This window comes from Hipposideros armiger, unplaced genomic scaffold (assembly GCF_001890085.2).
Source record: "Hipposideros armiger isolate ML-2016 unplaced genomic scaffold, ASM189008v1 scaffold_84, whole genome shotgun sequence".
In the NCBI taxonomy this organism is placed as follows: domain Eukaryota; kingdom Metazoa; phylum Chordata; class Mammalia; order Chiroptera; family Hipposideridae; genus Hipposideros; species Hipposideros armiger.
Window position 1 is genome coordinate 3,670,646 of NW_017731434.1, and position 26,913 is coordinate 3,697,558.

At 40.8% G+C, this 26,913-nt stretch overlaps 1 protein-coding gene across 1 annotated transcript in view; it reads left to right on the top strand.

Moving 5' to 3' along the window:
• The first annotated feature begins 9,341 nt into the window (after positions 1 to 9,341).
• GIPC2 (GIPC PDZ domain containing family member 2) overlaps positions 9,342 to 26,913 on the top strand; it is an 86,391-nt gene continuing 68,819 nt past the window's right edge. The window contains exon 1 of the mRNA XM_019643988.1: positions 9,342 to 9,686. Within this exon, the coding sequence (XP_019499533.1) occupies positions 9,447 to 9,686 (240 nt within the window). The 5' untranslated portion in view covers positions 9,342 to 9,446. The remainder of the gene's footprint in view (positions 9,687 to 26,913) is intronic.

Here is a 26,913-nt window from a genome sequence, read left to right on the forward strand (position 1 = left end):
TAGTTGTTTCATTTATTAAATGTATTACCTCATTTAAATAAGTACCTATAATAGTGCCTGGCTCAAGAGTAAATATTAGCGATTATTAGTTATAACATCTTTTCCATTGAAAGTGAACTTAGGGCCAGCCGAGTGGCGCGTTGGTTAAGAGCTGGTTTGGGACACCAGCTCTGAGCAGCAGGGCCCCAGTTCGGATCCCCCATGAGGGCCAGTGACGCTGCCCTCTACAGCTAAGATGGTGAACACCAGCTCGACCTGAAGCTGGGCTGCCGTGAATCGCCAGCGAAGGCGTAGGCTGCAGCCCCTGCTACAGTGGGCTGCCAGAAGCTACCATGTGTGGCCGGCAGCCGGTGTGAGCGGCCAGCAGCTGGTGTGAGCTGCCAAGAGCCGCTGTGAATGACCGTCCAGAGGCCAGCGACCCATCTGCCTCACCCGGGAAAAGCGCAATGAACATGGGCCAGTGAAGCAACGTCCTCTACAACTAGACTGAAGAACAAAAGGACAGCAACTTGTCTGTTCCCCTTCCCCTGATTCCCCAGCATTGTTCCCCTCTCCCAATTCCCCAATAAAATCTTAAAAAAAAAAAAAAGTGAACTTAGAGTCCTAGTTTCAGACCTCAATGCTAGGATTTATTCATTCAATATTAATTAAACTTTTAAGAGCAACCTATATGCCAGGCATTAGATTAATGAGAATTTGAGTGTTTCTAGTTCCTGCCCAACACAGGAAAGCAGCAGGAGCTACAAGCTCTGTTTCTGATAATCAATCCTAGAAAAACTATTGAGCTAGATGGAAACAGGAGGAACCTTGTAGAGATTTAGGCTGTCTTGAATTTGTCAGGGTTGATGGGTGGCAGGCTGGTGAGGCAGCAGTGAGAAGATTAGTTGGAGGAAAGCTTAAGCCTGCTCTTGACTTTCTCCGGTGTTAATCTTGTAACAGACATTGCAGGCAGCTTCACTTCTGAAATTGGAAGCAACAGCCCAGGTTACAGATGCTGAAAAATGCGGAGTATTACTGGGGCAATGCAAGGCCTTGGTGTTAGGAAGTGTTGATGAAAGCAGATGTAGACTGACTGGTAGTCCTTGGCTATGTATTCCTCTTCCTCCTTCCCTTTAAAGCCCTTGGACTTCTCCCAAGATGCTTCTCACTAAGGATGTAAAGGTAAAACTCTGACAAAGGAGTTGCCTAATGGATAGCAGCAAACCAGAATGATCAATAGTGTTTAGGCACAAGACCAAAACTCATAGACACAGGCAACAGTTTAATGGCTACTGGGGGAAAAGGAGGGGTGGGTGGAGGTAGAAAAAGGTAAAGAGAGTCAAATACATGGTGACGGAAGGAGATTTGACTGGGTGGTGAACACACAATGCAATATACAGATAATGTATTACAGAATTGTAGTATATAATTTTCTTAACCAATGTCACCCCAATAAATTTAATTTTAAAAAGTAGTGTTTAGGCAGTGCCTGGGGGGTTTCTGTGCTCTTGGGCTCCTCCCAAGACCTTAAATTCACTGATTCTCTTCTCAATTTACATTATTAGCCAGAGTAACTAGGGGAATGTGGCCAAAGTGAAGCTACCAGACATTTTTATTCCATGCAAAGTGGACAATCAGGTGTACTGTCTAACGTTCTGCATGCTGAGGGGATTTCCCTTCACCATGTGCTTCAGGACCACCCCAAGTGGGATGCAATGCATTTCTGGCTGGTGCCAGCATACTGTGCAGACCCAGGCCTTTGTTTTTTCCTCCTTTATTACTAGTTTTTACTTTAGTGCTCGTGTTGCCATATAATTTCTATTTAATGGAATGCACTATTTATTAAGTCCATTAAGAATGGAGTGCTGTTTCAACGTTATGATTTGGTTGATCGAGTAACAACCAATTCATGAGATGCAACTCAGGTTGCTAATCACTTGGTGGCCCATCATCAGGTCTTTAGTCTCTACCAGCACCTGTCAGCAAGTCAGGAGCTTTTCAAGGGGAAAATGGTTGTTGGCAGCTGAGGACATACCCTTACTCCGAAATCCTAGGGCTTTGCACCCTGATTTTCCTATTAGGACTTATCATATGCTCCTTATATCTATATCTGCTACAATACTTCAGATAATCTTGACCTGAATGTTGAAAAGTGAGCAGGGGTCTATCAGGCTGCCATGCTAGGAAAGTTCTTTCTAGGAACACTATGAGCAAAGGGCAGTAGTATTTAAGAAATTGCTAGCGCTTTAACAGGGCTAACTTATAGGGTTTGCGTCTGGAAAGAGGCAAGGAAACAGGTGGGGGTACTGGTACTGGATATATGCTATCCTCAGGTATTTTTTTTGACCCTATAAGCCAGTGATTCGCAAACTTAGGGTGCATCAATCACCTGGAGAGGTTGTTATAACATGATTTGTGGGTTTGGGGTGGGATCTGAGAATAATCTGCATTTATAAAAGGTTCCTGGGTGATGTGGATGTTGCTCTTCTGGGGACTACACTTTGAGAACTACTGTTGTAAGCAATGGAAAACAAGCAGTTTTAAATAGGAAAGTAACACAATAGGATTTAAGTTTACTAAGATCATTCATAGGTAAAGGTGTGGCAGATGGGTAGGAAAGATAAAGCACTGGAGAAATGAGACCAGTTGGAAGACAATCAAAATGATTGTGTTAAGAGATTATCAGGGTTTGAGTTAAAGTTAGCAATAAAAATGGGAAGGAAGAAGAAAATGAATTTCAACAAATATTTAACACTTATTAAATGCCAGATACTGTACCTAAGTATTTTGCCTTGAATTTTTATGGCACTATGGATCTTTTCAAAATATTTGATATCCTGGCTGAGAAGAAAGTGCTACAATGGCAGAGGATGAAATAAACTTTATTTGGAGTAATATATTTTAATTCTCAGAAAGAAAATGTCTGTTACAAACTTAGAATCAGGGATCAGCAAAACTAAACCACCTTCTATTTTAAAAACCACAGGATGATAAAATTTAAATTTTCTATTTTCTATTTAAGCAGGAATAATACGTTTTCACCTTCTAAATGACACAGATTGATAAAAAAGTTAAAGTAGCCTTAATCTTCTTCACTAGACTTGGTCTTCTTGAAAACAGACTTTTCTTCCCCAGCATTTGGGTCAGGTCTTATACAAAATAATTTCTCAATAAATGTTGGCTTGAATTTGTGCTGAATAATTTATAATAGTAGACAGTTTGGGGCATTTATTTGTTAATGTTTTATTTAAGAAAGATGTCCAAGGAGGCAGATAATGTAAAATGTTTTTGAAACATAATAAATTGAAACAATTTGGAAGAAGTAGATTTAATATTTTTGAATTAAAGAAATACTAAATACAATGTATCATGAAGCTAGATTGTGTATTTTCCAGTTTAGTTTAGAACTTGAAATACTCATTTACTAAGTAAATGTACTTCAGGGTTTGATTTAATGAGCAGGTAAAAATGTGGTGATTAGCATAATCAATTTTTGAAATTTTCTATTATACTTTAAAATGATTATATTGGAAGTAATTTTTAACATTTCTCATAACTTATATAAACCAGCTTTTCTTGATCCAAAACATTTGGAATAAAATGTTCTGATTCATTATTTTGAATAATTAAACATATACCATGTTCAGATGGCCTAATTTCAAAGTTTAAGAGTACAATGAAATATGCCACATGAAAACCGTTATCAAACACAGAACATGTACTTGATTCAGAAAATACTATGGGATCCTACAGTATGTCATTCATTTTCATTGTGAATATTGTGTAATAATAACTAGTATTTCTTAATCATTTGCTATGTGCTAGATGCTATGCAACCTGATCTACAAATGTTATTTTATGTAACCCTCACACTAACCATAAGAATGAAATATCTTTAAGTATAAAAAATTAGCCAAGGGAGATGAAAAGCTATGCTTAAAATCAGTCAGCTACTATTATATAATAGCATGATGACCTGAATTAGATCTCTTAATCCCAAACTCATGCACTTAATTGGTATCTTGAACAGCTTCCCTGGTTTATAACAATTGTGAAAAGCCTAGAAATGATACCGCTTCTGTATAACATTCCCTTATGGCTCATTATTTTTCTTTTATATGTATGAACTCACCATTTCTATATGTTTCCTTGACTTTTGAGAGGAAAATGGAAAGAAGGATGCCCACTTAAAAATTCCATTTGGATCTTCATGTAAATCAACATTCTCGGTATATAGTGTGGCAGAAATAAAGTTTAGCTCTTCCTCTGCTAAAATTACAGTAGAACCTGAATTGTTATTTTAAATTACTGAGGTTATATTATGATGGTTAATTTTCAGATCACAATCTTAATTTAAAAAACTTTTCAGGTAAAGCTAGTATTCTAATTTTGATTACCAAATGTGTCACAATATTTTTGAAATACATTTCCTAGAATAATTTTTCCAATAAAACTGAGAAACAGAATGAAAAATATGTGGCCATGCTTGAGAACCTATCATTTGACTGTATTTCAAGTTTAAAATGGAACAACTGGAGACAATTATTACCAACTAAGGACTCTCAGGTGCTGACAAACTGTCACCTTTTCCCTCAGCAAACGGGGAGTACAGTGTCCCCAGATTTTATATTTTTGATATGTAGTATCATTACTCCAAAATTTCTACTAATTTTTCCGTAGAGAAATAATATTTCTTTTTGTCTTTGTTATATCTTGACCTTAAAATCACTGTGGTTATCTTCAAAAGGTTATTTAGGTTATTGTTTTCATTGAAAATATTTGTCTTACTCTAGCTACTATTTTGGGTTCTGTATGAAGAAATTATTTACCCAATTCTGAAAGAGTCATCAAAAGCTTATCTGTCAATTAGTTCCTATTTTCAGTTTTGTATACAGTTCTTGAATGATTAAAATATGTGATTTTTTAATGTGGCTGCTTTCTAAATCTTATGTAGCCCTTCTATATTTGTTATTGTAGAAGAACTTATGTTAAATTAGCTTACTATTCACATTTGTTTTTGTTTCTGTACTGTTTTATTCACCATAACATTGGAGGTGCAGAGTAATTTGGACTCTTTGCCAGACTGTTTCCTCCAAGTATCCATGGATGAGAGAGATAATGCATGTAAAATACTGAGCAGTAAGTCCGACACACAGCAGGTGCTCAGTGAACACCTACTTATTATTACTGATTGTTAACTGTATTTTTCTCACTATATCACTTCATCTCCTTTCCCTCTTCCCATTTTCCAGCTCTCCGTTTCCAGTTATTCCTAAATAATTTGTTTGAATTTCAGCTAAATAAGCATTATTTCCTTGCCCACTTGTCATCTTCAGTTGTTCACTGTTGCCATGCAACTATAAAACATGCTATCTTTAGTTCCAGGGAAAACTGCTCATGGTTTAACAAATCCTGTGTTTATTTTCTCCCAAGTATTTGCTTACTGGATACACACATAACTGGGGTGGGGGAGGGGAAGGGTGTTGAGAGGGGTGGGCAATGTGTGTTTCTTCAGAAGTCCTAATGTTATATATTGTAATCAGAGGCTACATTTGCTAAGAAAAACAAGTTAGCAAATTTATCTTCTGATTCACTTGATGACTACTTGTTTTCTCATAAACAAGTTAATATTATCGCCTTTGGCAGAATAGAAGGTGATATTAATTTAATCCTAGTGTTTTTTTCTATGACTTACTCACATTTGACTTTATCATTGATACTTTTAGGCTGATAGAAATAGCAAATGTTACTGAGTGGAAATACTGTAGATCAATAATCTGGGTTGAACTGTAAACCTAGATATAAAGTGAAGACTTAATCCTTTTCATTTATTGTAGTTAATTCATTTATCTTAGGTAGTAACAAAGGTTACTTTATTTTATCCAGTCGTATTTCCTGATATTTATTACATACATAACGCTATGTGAGGATCTGGAGAGGATACCCAAGAGGAATATGAAACATGGTTTCTACTGTAGGAATTCAGAATAAGTCACCCCAGGATGTGCCTCTGTGGTATGTGGATTGTTTTGAGCTAAGGCAACCAAGCCCCTGCAGGTTCAAGAAAAACTTCTGCCCTCCACTCCCCACCCCAGCCCAACTTCCTAGAAGAATTCAAATTAAGGACCTAAATAACCAACGTATTTTCATAAAGATCCGAATAGCCAAGTTCAAATTTACAGTTCATCAGAGCCACACTGCAATGTAGAGAGACACAGGGAGAAACAAGTTTCTGCCTATAGCCTATCCCATTCTTTCCTTACCCAGCGCTGTTCTGTGCCCCACTTCCCCACGGTGGCAAACAGCTGCTCCTGGGCCACCCCACAGGCATACTGTTGTGCACACCAGTGGTGCTGGCTGCCTGGACCCTGGGAAAGTCTGTGCAGTTTCTGAAAGCAGGGAAATCCAGGATCCTGGGTATCAGAGCACGGTTTAGAAGGAAGAGCGTGAGTTCTGGGTGGCCATGCCCCCTCGACCCTGTGGATTCCATACCTTGTAGGGTTTTGTGCAGCTGAAGGAGGGCCGGAGCAGGCACTGCTTTCACTCAGGTCTAAGGGTAATATTCAGTCAGGCTATGTTATGAGTATACCTTCACTACCACCTGGCCAATCCTTTTATTAAACCATCACCCAATATTTTTAATGTGAATGTACCATCTGTTTCCTTCTGTGACTATGGCTCATACAGCTGATTCCTTAAGTGAGATTTACAGTAAAAGTGAACCTGATGTAGGCCTTGAGGGAAACTTTTACTTTCTAGACAGGGAAAAATACTATAGAAATTAAAGGAAATTGAAAGACTATAGAATGTAATGTTCCCACCCTATGCCAATACCTTTGCCCCATTTATTTGATATTTTGACACAGCTTAAAGGCAGTCTTCTCTATGAAGTTTTTATTAATTTCACACCCTCATATTTGTTTAGTTGTTGATAATGTACCTACCATGTACACTATGATGATTCACTTCTCTTCTGCGGGAGACCAGCTCCTGCAGGTCTAGGGGTTCCCTCAGGTGGAGGCGGGGTCGGCGAGGAAAAAATGGAGGAAAAGACGCATGGAGACACAGGAGCGCTTTTTCAAGAAGAGAAGTGTCTCACTTTATTTTACAGCATCCCCCTTTTTATACCGGGCAGTTTAACCATTGTTCCATTAGTATCAGGGTTTTACTTCCTCATAATTCTTATGCTCCAGGGTATAGCTATACCTTTTCTATGCTAAAGACTAACTTATCCCAACTACGCCCAAATCCCTCCACCTACAATGACAGCGACCAAGGCCTGAGCCTCTACATAATCGCCTAAAGGATGGTTACCATGACCACCTAACATTTATTCTAAAAACTATTGTCTAAGCAGGATCTTAAGAGTTACAGGGTGTGTACTTTGACCTTTACTAAGAGACTAGTAGTGTGACTAAAATCACCTTTAGTGTATAAAATATAATTATTGTGATATATCTATTAGAAGGGCTGTAAGATTTTTGTCATACTGGGGGGCATCCAAAGGGGAATTTAAATTCTTTAAGATACAAAGCAGTATCTGTTTCTCAGTCAGAGCTTCAGGATTTGTCACAATTGCAGTGCGATTGGCGATGTCAGACACTGAGGTGCACACAGCTCCCGGCAGTCTTCCCACTTTTCTTCAATCCAACTTCAGTGAGCTTTTTATTCATATGCTATATTGTGAAGTTATTTGGCTTTCACTTGATGGGATTGTATCATTTACTTATTAGATTTTCTCTACTCTTTTCTCATTCGTGCAAGACAATTCAAGTGATACTGTGTGGTGCTAGAGCAATCATAAACACAAAGGTAAATTCAAGCCCTGAGATCCTGTAGCAGTATTTCATTTTCAAGGGAGCAAGGACCAGAATATGAACCAGAATATGTTTATATTCATCTTTTAAAGTCACAGTAACATAAAACACAAAATATTTAAAGATACTCTAAAAAAAATAAGACTCCCTGCTTCTCCGCCAGGACATCTGCTAACCTTAATTTGAGAAAATAGATTTTCAGGACTGAATTGATGTGAGAGGTGAAGGAAAAGGAAAAAGCTTAGTGTGATAACTCAAAGATGTCTGGTTTGGGCCACCGGATACATGCTTCTATTTACTGAAATTAGGAGTAAAACAAAAAAGATGCTTTCAGGAGAAAGGATGAGTCGGTACAACCTCATTGTCAGTTTCCTGCAGTACATTCCCTTTCTGGTATACTGAACTGTGGATATAAATCTGGAGGTCAACAACAAAAACACCAAGGTCAACTATTGAAACCAAGAGACTAGATGTGTTCACTCAGGGAGTGCATGCAGAGTAAATAGAGAAGATGACCAAGGAGAAACAGCCTTGGAGAACACAGCTTCCAGAGAGGAGCAGCTTGCAAAGGGCTCCCCCTTTGCAGGTAGGGAGGTCAAAACAGAGGCTTGACTTAAGAATGAAATGGTTAGTGGAGTCAGACACTGTAAAGGTCAAGATAAAGACTATAAAAAGTTAATACTATCTGAAGATTAAGAAGTGCTGGCCACAGTTAAGAGCAATTTCACTGGAGTGTGGGGGCAAAGTCTGACCAGAGAGTCTAAGAGTAAAGGGGGAAGTGAGGAAATGCATCTAATAATTCGAGGGTGAAGAGATCAATCAGATCAAGGGTCAAATGAAAAGAGATTTCTTTCGAATTTGGAGAATGAAGGTGGGTGGAGTTACAGACAAGGGGTGGGGAATTTATGGGAGCTCAGAGGTCACACGGAATGGTCTTAATTGTCTCTGTAGAATAAAAAGCAGGGTCCTCTGCAGAGACCAAGAAGGGTGGAGGTGGAGCAAATGACTTGGGAAGAGTGCTGAACTTTTGGGAAGAAAGCTGCCCAGGACAAAGTAAAAACGATTACTGAGAGGTGCAGAGGGTATTTGAATATGAATTTAATGTATCACCCAATTAAAAACTTTTCTTCCCATTTCTGCCCTGTAGGGTGTAAGGTGCAGAGAAGGCAGATGAAGGTGAACTTCTAACTTAAATTCATATCCCCAGTGGCTCGGACATACGGACACGAAGGCGTGTGTCCAGTCGTGTGATTGCTTACCACACGCTTATGAAAGGCATCACAAGGTCAGCGTGTTTGTACTGTAGCTTCAGCATCCCAGGCTTTTAAGGAAATCCAGCCAGTTTTAAAAGCAGAGAGCGGTGGGGATGGGGAGAAGTCGGGCCATGAGGTGCAGGAATGGGTACAACTTTCCTTATCTCCAGATTCATCCGGAGGAAGGGCAGATGGCTGCCCCGGGTCCAGATGCCGCTCCTCTGGGTGGAGGAAGGGGCCCGGCCCCGCGCAACCAGGCGGAAGCGCTACTGCCATTGGTCCAGCCGCGGCTTTTACCTGCGCGGAGCCCGGGGGCCCCGGGAGCAAAGTCTGCGGCGCGCAGCCAAAGAGGCGGCGGTTGGCATCGCTGGCGCGCCCCCGCCCTGGGTCAGGCAAGATGCCCCTGGGGCTACGGATGAAGAAGAAAGCCAAGTCCAAGGAGACCGCCCGGCTGGTGGAAGGCGAGCCGGGGGACGCGGGCGGCGACAGCCCTTCGGCGTCCCTGGTCCCCCCACGCAGGCTGGTTTTCCACACGCAGCTGGCGCACGGTAGCGCCACCGGCCGAGTGGAGAATTTTTCCAGCATCCAGGAGCTCTACACCAAGATCGCGGAGGTGTTTGAGATCTCGCCGTCTGAGGTAAGGGCCCGGTGCTCAGGCTCAGCCTCTCCCGCCCTCTCCCTGCCTCTCCCACGCGCGGCGCCGGCAGAAATTGGCCCCGCTGGTTGAGCGGCGCTGACCTGAGCCCCTCATTGGATGCGGCGGGTAGCCCGCCGGGAGCTCCCCTGGAGAAGTGACAATGCCTTACCGGGAAGGGAAAAGGAAAGCCCTAGGACCAGAGAAAGTCGCATTCCCCATGCTCAGAGATCCGGCTTCGGGGAAGCCGGGGGCGACCTTTCGTCCTCAGGCAAAGCATTATGCTTTTGCAGTCCGGGATTCAGCCTTCCGGGCCTGAGCGCCTTTCCAGAGTCCAGATCTGGCTGGGCGAATGAACACCCTCCACTTCACCAGGACTTGACCCTCCTGCTTCCTCTGCAGGTGTGGGAGGGCCACACTGAGCATCTCCCAGGTTCAGGGGGGCGGGGGCCCGAGAATGAAGTGCCTTCGAGGAGATACCAAACCGAGGTCCGCTTTGCCCCTCGTATGTCCTGACCAGCACCAACACCAGAAATCCTTTGGTGGTATTTCCAAGAAATTTACTATATCAAGGATGGGTAACTTAGAGAGCTATAGATATATACTTAACTACGCGGGACTAGTTAACATTTTCACAGGAAAACACCAGCTCTAAATTTTACACCACATCCTTGAAAACGTACTGAAATTTGCCTTAATTAGATTGACTGCATGTGTGCCTGGAACTGTGGAGTTCGATATCGGCGTGATTTTGAAAGCACTAGTTTATATGGACATATATGTGTCCACTTCCTTTACGCTTACACAAAGGAACTGCAAATGTAGGTATGAGAACTTAGCCCGAGAAAGTATTTTGTAGGTATCTCAAGGAAAAACACAACACCTTGTTGTCCTGGACTCCCCAGTGCAGGGAGCTAGCTGACTTTGAGTGGCAGGGCAGCATGTGGATATCTGTTCTTTAATGCTGCTTTATCAGGTCTGTTCAAGAGAAATTGAGGTCAAGGCAAAATTCCAAGAGGAGATGAACGAGAGCTTGAAGTATAATCTTTTGTTCTTTCAGGGTTCCCAGGCGCCGAGGGGGCAAATCATACACCTATTTTGTGAATTATTTATATTGATATGAGTAGTAACAATAATACTTCACATTTGTAATTGGATGTTTCAATTTAAAAAGCACTTTCACAGGGATAATGTCCTTTGATCCTCTAGGACTGGTAGGTGGCAGGTAGTCACTGGGTCATTAAAGACAGGATTTGGAGACCTATAAACCTGGATGTGGAGCCAGCTGTGTGACCTTGAACACATTAGCATCCCTCAGTTTCAGCCATCTGTAAAATAGAAACAAGAACATCTGCCATGAAGGGTTATTGTAAAGACAGGTTCATATGGAAACTGTAGGGGTTCAGGACGAGTTACCCCAAGATACAACTCTGTGGTATGTGGATTGTTCGAAGCTAAAGGCAGCCAAGACCATTTGGGCTCAAGAAAAACTTCTCCTCCCCTTAACTCACTAAAAGAATTTGAATTAGAAGCCTTGCCTAATTCATAAAAAAAATAAGAGATTTTCAGAGAAAACCATATTTTGACCCATCTATAGGGCAGGGCAAACTTCTAATTACTGAATCTCTTCTTATCATCCTGCAATGACCTTCCTTCCCTCTGAAGCCCCAAGATGATCCTTAGCTCAGGATGTCATATGTACCTATTTTCCCTTTCTGTCTTTGAACCTCTCATGTATGTAGAGGCTCTGATTCTCATGTACGTGGGGTTCTCTTGGGCACCTATGTATTAAATTTGATTATTTTCTCTTGTTAATCTGTCTCATGTCTATTTGATTATGAGACCAGCCAGAACCGTGAGGGTATAGAAAAGTTTCTTCCTCCCCCATAAAACCAATCCGATTGCGTGGGATACGGTCAGAGCTTAACAAATTGTAATTAATATTATTAATACCTAACAGTTAAATGAGGGGGGTGGAGGTACAAAGTAGCTGGGGCTTGGCCAAGGTTATGCAGGTAGCAAAAACAAACAAACAAACAAACAAACAAACAAACAAACAAACAAACAAAAAACCCCAAAACACCAGCGGGACTGTTATTTAGACTTGGATCTTCTGGTTTCTAAGCTATGTGAGCTTGTTAACATACTTAACTGACAACTTTAAATGTCCCTCCTGTAACCAGAGACTCCAGATTTAGTTCCTTTGCATTCACAGTCTTCCTCAATACAATGACATTATTTTGAGCTCATGATGCATGGGATCAAAATAATGTCACATCAAAAGTGGATTTTATTCAATCTACTTAAGACCTGAGAAATATTATTAATAGCCCTGCTTCACAAAGAGGAGACTGAGGCTTTGGGGTTCAGAAATTTTTCAAAATTACACACAGTAAGTGGCAGAGCCTGAATTTAGCATCAGGTTTTTTTCTGACTCCCATATATTGCTATATTGCTTCTCAAGTTTTCTATGCTGTCCCAGAAACAGCTTGACAGCCATCTTCAACGTTTTCAGTTTTCAGTGCATTGACCTGCAAGATCAAAACTCCAAGATAATATAAACAGGATGTTTTGATGTGCTATATCAAAGTTCATAAATTCTTATAATCCCAAATACATATGTATATTAGTATATTTGTGCATATAACCAACATTAATGCAAGTTTTCCCATTTGGCTTAAAGAGTTAAGTATATTCAGGATATATTGTCCAGGAAGTATTGGTCATCAGAGTATAGTGTGTCAAAAGTATCTCAAAAGTTGATTTTGAAACAGAAGTAATTTATTAAAATAAAATGCACACCGGTGAGATCCCATTTCCCATCCCATCCCCCAGCAAGAGAAATAGTGATATAAACTTTTTTTTTTTTTAAAGATTTTTTATTGGGGAATTGGGGGGATGGGAACAGTGCTGGGGAATTGGGGGAAGGGGAACAGACAAGTTGCTGTCCTTTTGTTCTTCAATCTAGTTGTGGAGGACGTTGCTTCACTGGCCCAAGTTGGCACCATCATTGCGCTCTTCCCGGGCGAGGCAGATCAGTCGCTGGCTTCTGGACGGCTGCTCCGCTGGCTGCTGGCCGCTCACGCTGGCTGCTGGCTACACATGGTAGCCCATGGCAACTCACTGCCACAGGGGCTGCAGCCTACGCCGTTGCCGGTGACTCACGGTAGCCCAGCTCCAGGTTGAGCTGTTGTTCAGCATCTTAGCTGTGGAGGGCAGTGTCACCGGGCCTCACATGTGGGATCCGAACCGGGGCCCTCTGGCATCCCAAGCCAGTTCTTAACCATCGCGCCACTCGGCCGGCCCCTGATATAAACTTTTGAGATGTCAATGGGAATGAAAAAAAAAAGTTTTTCCCTTAATAGGTTGAATAGATGTTTAACTCAGAAGTCCTGCCTTTTTTCCAGAGAGGTGGCTGTAAGGATATAAATAGCACTCTGTGAAAGGCTGTACCTTCATTACTGAGGAAAAAAGGGGAAGGACTTGGCCTGATTTGATGTCCAGTGCAGCCAGTTTAGGCAAATTTACTGATAGTCCATAATGTGCCCATGGATGTCTACAGTGTGGTCATTCCAACCGCACCATAGAAGAGAGGCAAGGGATCTTTTCATTTTACGGTTGAGCTAAGTGAGGCTTTGAGTAGCTTGCAGGGGAGTCACTGGGCAGTTACGGGGCAGAGTCAGGTTTTGAATCTAGGTTTCCTGGTTCCAAGACCATTAACATAGCAGCTGTGAGATTCTTGGTAACTGCTTTCACGTTCTAAATACAAACCTGAAAAACTTTTTTAAAATAAATCGTCTTTTACAATTAAAGCTTCAGACTCAATCACAAAAATCCTTATTGCTTCAGAAAGGCAGTGCTGTTGTGACACTGACAATTGTGGATTTCACCTATTTCATGGCACCTGAAGGAGGAAGCTAACGAAACCTTTGAATCACTTGCAGGGTGCAGTCTGTGATCATTACCTTGAAACAGATGGCCAATTATGCAAAAAACTCTTACAGCTGACATTGTTTTTCCTAAACAACTGAGGGAGTAAATCAGTAAAAAGAAAAAAAAGAAAGGAAATTAATCTTGCCTAAAGGAACAGTTAACTCTTAATATAAGTGCAAAACAATTTTTCAAAAAGTTTAATACATCTTTTAAAATATTTAGGTTATATAAGTGACTTGATCATCTTGAGCCATAATCATAAAATTTGTTGAAGAGGCATCTTGAATAATTGATCACCATAGTTGTTTAGCAAGTAGTTTGTGCCATGACATGTTTCCTTAATTATCTATCATGTGGAAAGATTATAGGAAAAGATGATAATTGAAAGAGCTTTTTTAAGAAATCAGTTTTTTTTTAAAAAAGATTTTTTATTGGGGAAGGGGAATAGCTAAGTTGTTGTCCTTTAATCTTAGTTGTGGAGGGCGCAGCAAGCTCAGCTCCAAGTCCAGTTGCCATCCGGTTGTTTGTCGGCAGCTTGAGGCTGCTCAACTCAGGGTGCTGTGTTCAATCTTAGTTGCGGGTGGGCATAGCCCACCATCCCATGTGGGAATCGAACCAGCAACCTCATTGTTAGGAGCACATGCTCTCACCAGCTGAGCCATCCTGCCACCTGTTGGGGCAGCTCAGCGGCACCTCAGCTCGGATGCAGCTCACTGGCCTGTGTGGGAATTGAATTGGTGACCCTGTTGCTCAGAGCTGGTCTTCTTAATCAACTGAGCCACTCAGTTGGCCCCAAGAAATCAATCTTGTAGTTAGATACTTTACATGTCCAGAAACTGAAAACTCAAGTTTCTTTATAGATTTCAGAAATTATTTCCTTTGACTTGGTTATACTAAATAGTTCATTGAATAAATAGATCAAACAAATTTGGCTCCTTCTCTCTCAATTTATTTGACTACATAAAAGCAGTCAAAGTTAGTGTAGTTGGGAAGCAGAGAGGTAAGAATTGTGATTTTAATTTCAAGCCCTATGTTCAACATAAAATTATGCTGTTATTTCTCTGAAGCCTTGTCACCTGCTCCCATCCCTTACGCTGTTATCCTATTTCTCCCAAGTATCAAAATTCAAAAGTTGCTCTCTCCAATGAGATATATTCTGTATCTCATTTCTCTTCTCAGAAACTCTCCAACAGCTCTCCATCTCACAAAGAGCAAAAGCCAGAATCCTAGGATGGGCTACAGGCCCTGTTACCTCTCTAACATCATTGTTCCTTCTGCTCCAGTCAGTCTAGCATCCTGGCTGTTCCTTGAATTCTGGAGCCTAAGGGCTTTTGCACTGGCTGCTGTCCCTACCAGCAGCTCTTCCTGCAGATTGCTCTTTGTTCTTTAAGTCTGCCCAAATATCACCTTCTCAGGGTGGCTGGCACTGATCCATCCCATTTAAAATCACAGAACTGCTATCCCCTTCCGCACTGAATTTCCCTCCATAACTCACTACCACCCTATGTTGATTTAACATATTTACTGTGTTTATTATCCCCCCATGTACTAGAATATAAGATCCATAAAGTCAAGGATTTTGTCTATTTTGTATACTGATGTAGCCCCAAGCACCTAGAACTGTACTTAAAACACAGCCAGAGCTCAAAAAATATTTGTTGAAGAAAAGAATCCTCACAAATACAGCAGTTAAAATCCTGTAGCTTTAGCACAAAGCTTTAGTACTGGTTGCAATACCGATATCGTATTTAGGTATTAATTTTTTTTTATATTGTAGCGTGAGTCTCTTTAGACTAGACTATTGTAGCTAGTCTCTTTAGACTCGTCTGTGATGAGGGTAGGAGAGAGGAGCATTGCTTGCATCTAGAAGGGGGAGGAGTAAGAGGGTGAAGTATGGAGGCTGGGAAGCTAAGAGGTATTTGTATCAAATGTGTGCATCTCTACAAATTCCAGAATTCTGAAGTTGGAAGCTCTGTTTGCAAGAAAAATTGCTTCCTAGATGAATTACAGGGTATGGGGAGCTGCTTTGTGAAGCTTCCCAGAAACTGCTTTCTTTTCTCAATTTGCTGGCACCAGCACTGAGCTTTTGTGAAAGTCAATATTCTGTATTTGTTTGAGTGGCACTTCTGGAGAATGTGAACTGCACTGCAGGCTTTATCATTTCCCAGCAATGCAGATAATTTTTTTTTTCTTTTATAGCTGAGCCATCCTGCCACCTGTTGGCAGCTCAGCTGCAGTTTAGCTCGGGCCGAGCATCAAACCGCTGTTGCTCAGAGCTCAAACTTTTGAGCAAGCTCTCAACCAACTGAGCCACTCGGCTGGCAGGAACAGCAATGCAGATAATTGGCAAGTGGAACTGTGTCTCTTCTGCTTTATAAATGGGAAATCTGGGAAGAATAAAGCAAAATGGGGTTCACTGATTTACATATAGGCCCCCAAGGAAAAGCAAACAACAAAAACACCCCAAATATGAAGGAATTGGGATTTCAGTGTGAATGTTACCATCGAGCTCTGAGGACTATGAAGCAAGCCCGATGAAACCGAGTAGAAAGAGCAAGAGAGAGAGAAAAGCGGCCCCTGACCTCTGGGAGCTGGCCTGACACTCAACGGTAGGCCTTGGCATTCTCCTGTTGGGCATAAATGACTTCCCAGAGCATTGAAGTCAGATAAGACCACTCTGTGACTGCAATGGATCAAGACAAGAATAAGACTACTCTGTAATCATGTCTGAACAGACACACAAACATGAGCATTGTCCAAACCACAAAAATGACCAGGTGTCCCCTGCCTTGACAGATATAAATGACTGCTGCTCCTTTAGCAGCTTTAGCGTTGATGATTTCACCCACCTTATAGATAGGTTTACTAAGATGATCATAGAATTGCCCTCATTTCCTGACAGCACCTATCCAGAGCAATGTTTCCTTAGACTGGCCCTGAAATCATCTAACACAAGCCTACGTCCTTTCCAACACCCTCTTAACTGAGACCTTCACTATTCCCCACAGCGTGCCATCCCCCTTGTTGTAAGGAGCTAAAATTCCTGGTGTTCTTGGCTGGAGGGTGTTGACAATTGCCACTGCTGGATGATTACAATGCAGTTTCTAAAGAGGGGCACCCTGAATATGATTTTCCTGATCCCACCCATTCGCTATTTTAATATTTTGATGCTCTGATCATATCTATCTCAAAAACCTTCAGGGCTCCCAGTTACTTACTACCTTATTCCTTTTGGGCTGCTATAAAAACTGCCACTGAGTGGGTAGCTTACAAACAAACAATAAAAATTTATTGCTTACAGTTCTGGAGGTTGGGAAGTCCAAGATCATGGTACCAGCATGGTCACCTTCCGTTGAGGGTCCACTTTGCAGTTCATAATTGATGCCTTCTTGCTATGTCCTCACATGTTGGATGGGGCTGGTGGTCTCTCTGGAACCTCTCCAATGAGGCACTAATCACATCCCTCATGAGTCATACCCTCATGACTTAAGCACCTCCAATGGCCCTACCTGCTCATACCATCTCCTTTGGGGGTTAGCATTTCAATATTTGAATTATTTTTTTTTGTGGAGGGACACACAAACATTCAGACCACAGCACTTACAAATAACCCCCACCAGCCAAATGATGTCTCCTATTCCTGCCTGCCTCTTGAGTTCTGTCCTGTGCCACTGCTCCAATCTCATTGAACAATCCCCTCTCTACATTCCGGAATATTTAACTGTTTCATTCCTCAGTGCATTTTCTCATGTTGTTCTCACTTTGTTCCCATAGCTCCTACTCACCTCTCTAGTCCCAACTGTCACTTCCTCCAAGAAGCCTTCCTTGTGAACCTGCCAATCTACACTAGATGTAATACCCACGATTGCATGATTTTAATATTGCATGAGTGCACCGAATTGAATTTAGTTACTCCTCTACTTCCTGAGGTCTGGGACTTTTAAAAAAAAACAGAATTCCTAGAGTCACTAGATGGTTTAGCTGCTTCATAAAAGTATGATAAATAAAAAATGATGGAAATAGTAGGAAGTGAATCTGAAGATGTAGATAGTGAGACTACAAATGTCTTTGAAGCTGTTTGGATTTTATACAGACAATGAGAATAACTCAAATGTTTTTCAGCAAAGTAATGATTCCGACTTGTGTTGTATAAAGTAGAAACATAATCAACCATTCATTTGCTATGTTTTCTTTATAAATGTTTGGTTTAAGTTGAATATGATGGTGTTTTCTGGAATTGCATGGTATCATCTGAGAAGCTCTAAATATATTATAATCATTACGTATGCTTACTATCCCTCATGAGTGTCAGCCTCATTTTTATATGAAAAACTCAAGCAAAAAAACCAAACCAAAGCAAACCAATAAAACCCCCTGAAGCCCCAAACATGACTCATTTTGAAAAGTGAGAGAATAATCTAACCAGCTGCCTTATAGACCTCATTACTAACAGGGTATAAGACTGTTGCTTTTGGTGCTGGAAATCCCCTGAAGTTTAATGGCATGTGAACAATTCTAGAATAAAGTCCAAATTCCTGGGCAAGGGCCAACCACTCCACAACTCCCTGCTACCTCCAAGGCTGGTGGCTGGTCCTTTCACCTTCCCTAACTTCTCCCACCACTACTCCAGCCATCCTAAGTGAATGTGGAAGGCTCTTGCAGGTTGCAAGAGATGGAGACACTTAGGTTACCTTGGACAATTTGTATGTGTGTATCTGACTGTTTGTATTACTAGGCTGTATAGGGAGGTAAGGAAGCTTGGGATAGCCTCTGCAGCTGGGCAGTCAGGTTCCATGGACAACTGGAACATTATTCCTGCTGTGCAGGTGAAAACAGTAGCTCTAGACTCTGGCGAACCAAGAGCATGTCTAGTTATCTTTCACCTTCCATTTCAGCTTCACTCCCTACTTCTTACTGACTCTGTTCTTGACTGAGTCTCTCCACTCATCCTTTTGACCTTGTTCCTTTAAGGCCCTTCTTGCCTCATCTCTCTATGTCTTTTGTTTCTTTGCCTCTCTACTTTTTTTTTTTGGTGCCCCTCTCTGTGTCAAATTCGAACTCCTTAAGAGAGTCTCTGTGTTGGTGAGTCAGGGCACCACGCAGGTGGGACAGGACGCTTGGGCCTGTGGGTCTGGTGCTCATATGGTTTAGTCGGCAGGACTATGTAGTAGAAAGACAGGTGAACAGTAGATAAGGAGTCCTGTTGGAGAGTATCATGGGCATGACAGGTGTTCTCAAATTTCTTGAATTAGGGGTGTGGCAGATATCTTCCATATCCTATCCAGAACATGAAACTATTTTCAGTTCATGTAGAGAAAACTGTTCTTCTACATGTCCCTGTTAACTCTGTTAAAAGATAAACTGAAGCATATTAAAAACTTTTAAGAGTCTATTTGAGCAAAAATCAATTCGAATTGCACAGCATCAAACCAGAGTTGGTTTGGAGTGTGCCACAGACAGGAGCTAGGGGAAAGGTTTTTATAGAGAAGACATGGAAGCAAAGCAAGGAAATTGACTGGCTATAGTTTAAGCAGTTGCATTTGGGAAATCCTCATTGACTGTTTGTGATTGGTTATCCTTGGATTTTGATTTCTTAACCTTAAGGCAAACCTTTTGGTTTGCTTCTGTAGGCTACTGAGGTATTAAAAGCACCTCAGTCTAATGGCCTTCTTGGTCAATTTAAGAACTCTTTCTTAAGCTACAGCTACTTCCTAAAGCCTTCCCCCACCTCGAGACTGGGCTCCATGCCTCTGAGCTTATGTAACTCTTTATCAGACTGGCTGGTAATGGTTGATTTACTGTTTGTCTGCTCCATAAAACTGAGAGCTGCTCTGGGCAGGGACTAGCAGTTAGTATGCAGTAAAAAAATTTTCATTTGTCATGGAAATTTTCTAAAACATGCAGATGCAAAGAGAATAGTGTGATTAACTTCCATGTGCCCAGCTTCAACAATTAGCAACATTTGCCAACATTTTTTTATCCCCTATTTAAAAAGTTTCCATTATTAAAAATAACACAAGGAGAGAAAAGTACATAAAACAGATGCACAACTTTATGGGTAAGTAGAACACCTTTGTAACCACACCCATATCAGAAGATAGTCGTTGTCAGCCACCCTAGAACCTTCCACAGACCCGCTATGACCTGCCCACTAAGAGACAACACTATTCTGACTTTTATGGTAATGAATCTCTTCTAAAAAATAATTTAATCTCCTAAATGTGCTTTCCTAAACACCACAATTTAATTTTGACTGCTTTGAAATATGTTTTTGAGTCTCTCTTAATCTGTAGTTCTCCTATCATATTTTTCCTCTTTCCAATGTATTTGTTGGAGAAGCCAGATTATTTATCCTGTATAGTGTTTTTACAGTTTGTGTTTTGCTGATTGCATTCCTGTAATGTAGTTTGGCATCCCCTGTCATTGTATTGCTTATAAATTGGTAGTTTTAAGGCTAAATCAGGTGAGGGTTGATTTTGTTTCTCTTAATGAGACAATATCAAAAGTATAGTTAAATTTTTTAATGATTAAATGAATGAAATAAAATCAACAGGGAAAATAGGGTAAGTCCTTTAATAATAATGTCAATAGTCCTAGAATAGATTCTAGCCCATTTTGAAAAGTCTATTCTGTGTTCTGCTTTTGTTGCCTATACTGTGAAGCAACTGTGTCTTTCTACAACCTTCTAAACCTATAGCTAGAACTATGTAGGAGCCCTTTATTCCAAATAAACCCATGCCCTTGGAAGAGTCATATGGGCTCCTTCCTACATCGGAATGTAGGCAGAATTTTTATTCTTTAGAAGGTTTCACTGGGGAGATATTTCTTCCTGTTATGCATGTAGAGAACCAAGTACCGGAAAAAGAGGTGATAAAGCCCTTTAATAAGAGGTGTTCATCATATAAAAGTATATTTTTATCATTTGTACATGTTATGCATTTATCATAGGAAAGTAATAAAAAATTTTTAAATAAAAGGTATACATATCTGCCCTGTTCAATCTTATCCTTTATTAGAACTGTTTTTGATTACTGATTTTGTGCCAGTAACTGCTCCATATCTTGGGATACATCAACGAACCAAAACAGTCAACAATCTGCGCCCACGTGGAACTTCCGTTCTAGCCCTCTTGCTTACGAGGTGGGTGCTTCTTGAGTCAATGACAATACTGTCAGATGGAGTATACTGGGCATCTGTTGGCCTTTTATTCTCTGAGCCCTTATAATGTAGAGTTTGTTTTTATATCCACATGCCTTGCATCTTAAGAAAAAGGGACCTAGAAACTTTGCCAAGCAGGAGGAGAACATAAACATGTTCATACTTTTACTGGAAAACCCTCCATCATTTATATGGTCACTCTTAATACCTTCTCTGTGCCATATATTATACTTTTAAACCTCCCTCCTGTTTGGAAGCATTGAATTCTTACATGGAAGAATTGAATGTAAGTGGCTGGGAGTGCCACTTACTATTTGTGAGACCTTGGGCAAGCTACTGGCTACTCTGTTTCTGTTCCTCATTTGTAAAATGGCATTAATGATAGTATCTACCGTAAAGGTTGTAGAGAGGGGTAAGTGAAATCATGTATGTAAGCACATAGGTCAGTGCCTGGCACATTGTAGGTATTTATGAAATGTTAATTGTTATAATTCTAGAGTTGAAATGGCCTTAGTTGTATTCCAACTTTTTAACCTGTTTATCTGCCAAATAACTCATGCCTGATTACTTTTAACTAATTTTTGCTGAAGGAATCTACCCATCTGAGTACTTACTATGAGTTCAATATTGTGCTAGATGTTGGGAACAGAAAGGTAAAAAAAGACATAGCCCATTATTCCAGTTTGAATTCAACTGGATTGAACTGAATTCGTTCAAAGACAAGACACTTAACTAGTTTTTGTTTAAGGGAGAAGGGTTTCCTAAAATGTGTTCCAAGGAACACTGTCTCTTCAAATACTAGAAAAATGCCTTCAGTTGTCAAATAACTTCGGGAAATGTATCTTGTAAATTTGTAGTACACATTAAAGGTTCTAAGAAGTTCACTAATATTTTTGAAAAATGTGGTCTTTCTCATTTTCCACATTATTTGACTATCCCTGGCCCCCCCACCCCACCCCTTTTCCCTACATAACACTCCTTGGGACAATATTCCAAGGTACATATTTTAAAAAAAGCATACATATGTATATTTTAAATCCCTTCCCCTTTTCCACCCACCTCCCGAACCCCCCACCCATCTGGCAACCCTCAAAATGTTCTCTGTATCTATGAGTTTGTTTGTGTTTTGTTTGTTTATTTTGTTCTTTAGATTCCACATATATGTGAAATCATATGACATTTGCCTTTCTCTGTCTGACTTTCTCCATCGAGCATAATGCCCTCTAGTTTCATCCATGTTGTTGCAGATGGCAAGATTTCATTCTTTTTATGGCTGAGCAATATTCCATTGTATATATATATGTACCACCTCTTCTTTATCCATTCATGCATTGATGGACACCCAGGCTGCCTCCGTATCTTGGCCATTGTAAATAATGCTGCAGTGAACATATGGATGCACAAGTCCCTCAGTGTATATACCTAGTATGTAATTTTGATCCCACAAATGCAAAACTATAACTATACAGGAAAGTGTGGTAACAAACCAGAATAAATAAAAAGACTTCAAATCAGAGGCTGTTTTTTTACTTCACTTTCAGCTAAAGGAAACATAGCAAAAGTTCTCTCTGTTTTGCAAGTGGATGAACTATGGAAAGCCTTGAAATTGTAGAGACCCTCGTGTCATTTAGAGATCATTTTCTTCTTGTTAGAGAAGTGCTGGACAGAGAACTTAAAACTGAAGTGCTAATAGTATAGTGTTCCCTGCCAATCAGAGATAGATTAAAAAAAATGAAGTGTTTTAATCTCAATAGAAGAATTTTTGAAAATAGAATTCTGTGTTTATGATTCAGTAAGGCACAGTAATATAAACTTGAAATAAAAAAATTTTTTTAGAAGCTAAGGCATGTTCTCTGCTTTTCTGACATTGAATGTATTGCTTAGAAATTTGGGATGGTGGTATGAAAGTTCTGTTGTTGCCTCAAAACTTTTTGGATACAGGCAAGATAGCTATTATCAATTTGTAAGATTATTCCTAATCTAACCTGTCTCATCTTTTGCCTTCCTCTCAGTGTTATTAACTGCAACCTACCTCAGGTTCTCCTTTTCCCATTCACCTGTTGGTTCTCAGTTAATGAGGGTACCTCTGAAGTTTGACCAAAACCACCAAAGGAAAAGTGGCCTCTGTGCTCCCGCGTTATATTTATTCACTAAATGTTTTAGCAGAAATTACTTAGCGAAGTAGAAGTCCATAGTGGAGCTACATGGTAAGTGACGTTAAAACCAATTTTTATTTTTTAATTATTTATTTATTTATAAAAGATTTTATTGGGAAATTGGAGGAGGGGAACAGACAAGTTGCTGTCCTTTTGTTCTTTAGTCTAGTTGTGGAGGACGTTGCTGCACTGGCCCATGTTGGTATTGTGATCACTGTGTTCTTCCCGACTGAGGGAGTTGGTCACTGGCTATTGGATGGCTGCTCATGGCAGCTCACGCTGGCTGCTGGCCGCTCATGATAGCTTATGGCAGCCCACTGCAGCCCCACTGCAGCCTACGCCATCGCTGGCAACTCATGGCAGCCCAGCTCCAGGTCGAGCTGTTGTTCACCATCTTAGCTGTAGAGGGTGCAGCGTCACTGGCCCATGTGGGATCTGAACCAGCGGCCCTGGTGCTCAGAGCTCACACTCCCAAGCCAACTCTTAACCAATGAGTCACTCGGCCGGCCCCCCAATTTTTATTTTAATTAAAAAAATAATATATGCAAATAGTAAAAATTAAAAGCAAGTGGGTCACCCATTACCATGGTTCCCTAGTCTTTTTCCCTAGACAATTTTGCTGTGGCCACTTTCTTGACCATCTTTCCAGAAAAATACTCTATGAATTTATATATATATGTGTATGTATGAAAGTATGTGCATATATGTGTATGTATGAAAGTACTGCCCCCCCAACACACACACTTTCACTTTTCTTTTAACCCAATTAGGAGCATGCTATATATCTGTTCTGTATGGATGGCCATGGAAGAGGCAAAGGAGATGAAAGAGATGAAAGGCTTGGGAATGGCAGAGTCACTGGGGTCCTTGCAGGGTTCCAGAGAGTCACCAGAGTATTTTTCATCCAGGATAGCTGATACTGTGTCTTTAATGGCGATGAGCCAATTTTTAATAATTTCTGAGAAGCCTGCGTGCCTTCTGAAAAGGTTTTCTGTGCTTCTTTGCTGCCCTGTGTCTCCTTATGATCAACCCCCATCACCTGAGGTAACCAAAGGTATTCCCTGAAGCCGCTTATTCAGATAGAAGTAATCGGTTAAAGAATACCATTGGGCTAGATACTTGCTGAGGTAGACAAAGTAAAGAGGAAGCCAACTAAGGGTGGATGACTGTCATTGCTTCTCAGGATTGGTATCTAAAAAACCTGGCCTTCCTCGTACATCTTAGAAACTCTAGCACTGCCATTTGAGGTGTGCTGAGGTTTTGGTGATTAAAATGTGGAGTAAGAAGTTGAATCTTGGGCACAACTAACACCAGAGTGGTCCTGTGGCTTCTATGGATCAGTGACAGGCAGGAAGGGGCCTTTGACCCTATCAATGCTACAATATTTGCTTTCAGAAACACATCTGACCCTTGGTAAGTAGTGACTAAGAGGCTCAAGAACTGGATCATTAAGAAAGTATGTTTGCTATTATATAAAAATCTCCCTGGAGATAATCAAATCACATGTAGAAGAACAGTTCCAGTTTTTTGTTTTTTTGTTTTTTTAGAAATGGCTAAAATCCAAGATCTGCATCTCAGTCTGTAAAAGTCACAGGTTCTTAAGTTACAGTGTTAACTTTAAGTGGATCTAAAGGGATACACAGTAACAAGGTTGAGGAAATGATAGTTCCGTATCCATTTTTTTTTTAAAGATTTAATTGGGGAGTTGGGGGAGGGGAACAGCGTTGGGGAATCGGGGAAGGGGAATAGACAAGTTGCTGTCCTTTTGTTCTTCAGTCTAGTTGTGGAGGGCATCACTTCACTGGCCCATGTTGGTATTATCATTGCGCTCTTCCCAGGTAAAGCAGGTCAGTCGCCGGCCATTGGACGGCTGCTAATGGCGGCTCTTGGCAGCTCATGCCAGCTGCCAGCCACTCACGGTAGCTTACGGCAGCCTACTGCAGCTCCACTGCAGCCTATGCTGTCGTCTGCGACTCACGGCAGCTTAGCTCCAGGTCAAGCTGTTGTTCCCCATCTTAGCTGTAGAGGGTGCAGCGTCACTGCCCTAATGTGGGATTCGAACCAGGGCCCTGCTGCTCAGAGCTGGCATCCCAAGGCAACTCTTAACCAACGCACCACTCAGCCAGCCCTCTGTATCCATTCTTGAAACAGTTTACATATCTGTATATTGCATTGATATAGTGGTGGTTGTGTGGTTGGTATTAATACTATGTCCTTCATGATCCAGGGCCAGACCATTATTTAACCTTCTGAACTTTGTCACATTGGATACTCATAGTGTGTTCTGGGTGTGGTTAGGTGTTAGGTACTGGGCGTGACTCCTTTTACTTTCTTTCTCCTTCTGTATTCTTTATACTTTGCTCTTCCTATATTAATTTTCCCGCTTGTACATAAAGGTGATTGGGGGAAGGGAAGCATATCTTGAACATTAAGGACAAGGGAATTATTGTTGAATACCTACCATCACCACTTAATCTGTGCTATCTTATCTGAAATAGTAATATTTACCAGAACCCCCAGAAATGATTAAGATCTACAGATGAGGTAATTGGATCTCAGAGCAAAAGTAAATTACTCAAGTCATACAGTTCAAGAGATGCCTTTGACCTTAGCTTTATCTGATTCCAAAGCCTATGCTCTTTCCTTTACATAAGTGTTTTTTAACCTTATTGGATCCAAAGTTCCCCTCTAATAATACATTTTTTATTTTTTAAATTAAATTTATTGGGGTGACAATGGTTAGTAAAATTTCATAGGTTTCAAGTGTACAATTCTATAATACTTCATCTATATAATAACAAACATTTTGTGACACCACTTTTACCACCCTGAAATAAAAGTTTAAACAATATTACCCACCTATACACATAATTTTTTTTTTTTTTTTTAGCTGAGCCATCCTGCCACATGTTGGCAGCTCAGCAGCAGCTCAGCTCAGGCCGGGCATCGAACTGCTGTTGCTCAGAGCTCGCACTCTTCAGCGAGCTCTTAACCAACTGAGCCGCTTGGCCAGACCTATACACATAATTTTTAAAAATTATTATATTCCGTTCCTCTAATATTAGAAACAAATATGGATTTCAATATGCAAATACTTGGAAAAACTATCTTAGAAGTCATAATGAAGCAGTCAGGTGCTTATTCCTAACTTCTAGTAAATTAGTGTGGATTTAAAAAGAGTAAGAATAAGACAATATTCAATTGAATGTTGTTAACTCTTTTTCTTGATATATTACTTTTTTTTTAAAATTGGGAACAGCCATGGTCATTGGTTACACATTGCTTTCATGCTACAATGGCATAGTTGACTCTTTCGGGAGGGTGCAGCTCACAGTGGCCTATGTGAGGGTTGAACCAGCAACCTTGATGTTTTCAGCATCATGCTCTAACCAACTGAGCTAACCAGTCACCCCCAATATATGTTACATTTTGAAATTAGGAATAAATAATATTTGTAGATATTCATAGAATTACATAATGTAACATCAATAGGAGTGGACTGATATGAATGTTTTAAGTTGAAAATTCAAATAGCATGATCAGCATTGCTGTCAGTGACTTGATTTTCTGAAATGATGAAGAATTTATGGTAAAGTTCTGCACAAACAAGTAAGTCATCCTGAGTTAATGGTAATTGCAGTCCAGGAAAATTCTTTTTTTTTTTTAAAGATTTTTTTTATTGGGGAATTGGGGGGATGGGAACAGTGCTGGGGAATTGGGGAAAGGGGAACAGACAAGTTGCTGTCGTTTTTTGTTCTTCAATCTAGTTGTGGAGGATGTTGCTTCACTGGCCCAAGTTGGCACCATCATTGCGCTCTTCTCTGGCGAGGCAGATCAGTCGCCGGCTTCTGGACGGCCGCTCACTGCGGCTGCTGGCCGCTCACGCTGGCTGCTGGCCACACACGGTAGCCCATGGCAATCCACTGCCACAGGGACTGCAGCCCATGCCGTCGCCGGCGACTCACGGCAGCCCAGCTCCAGGT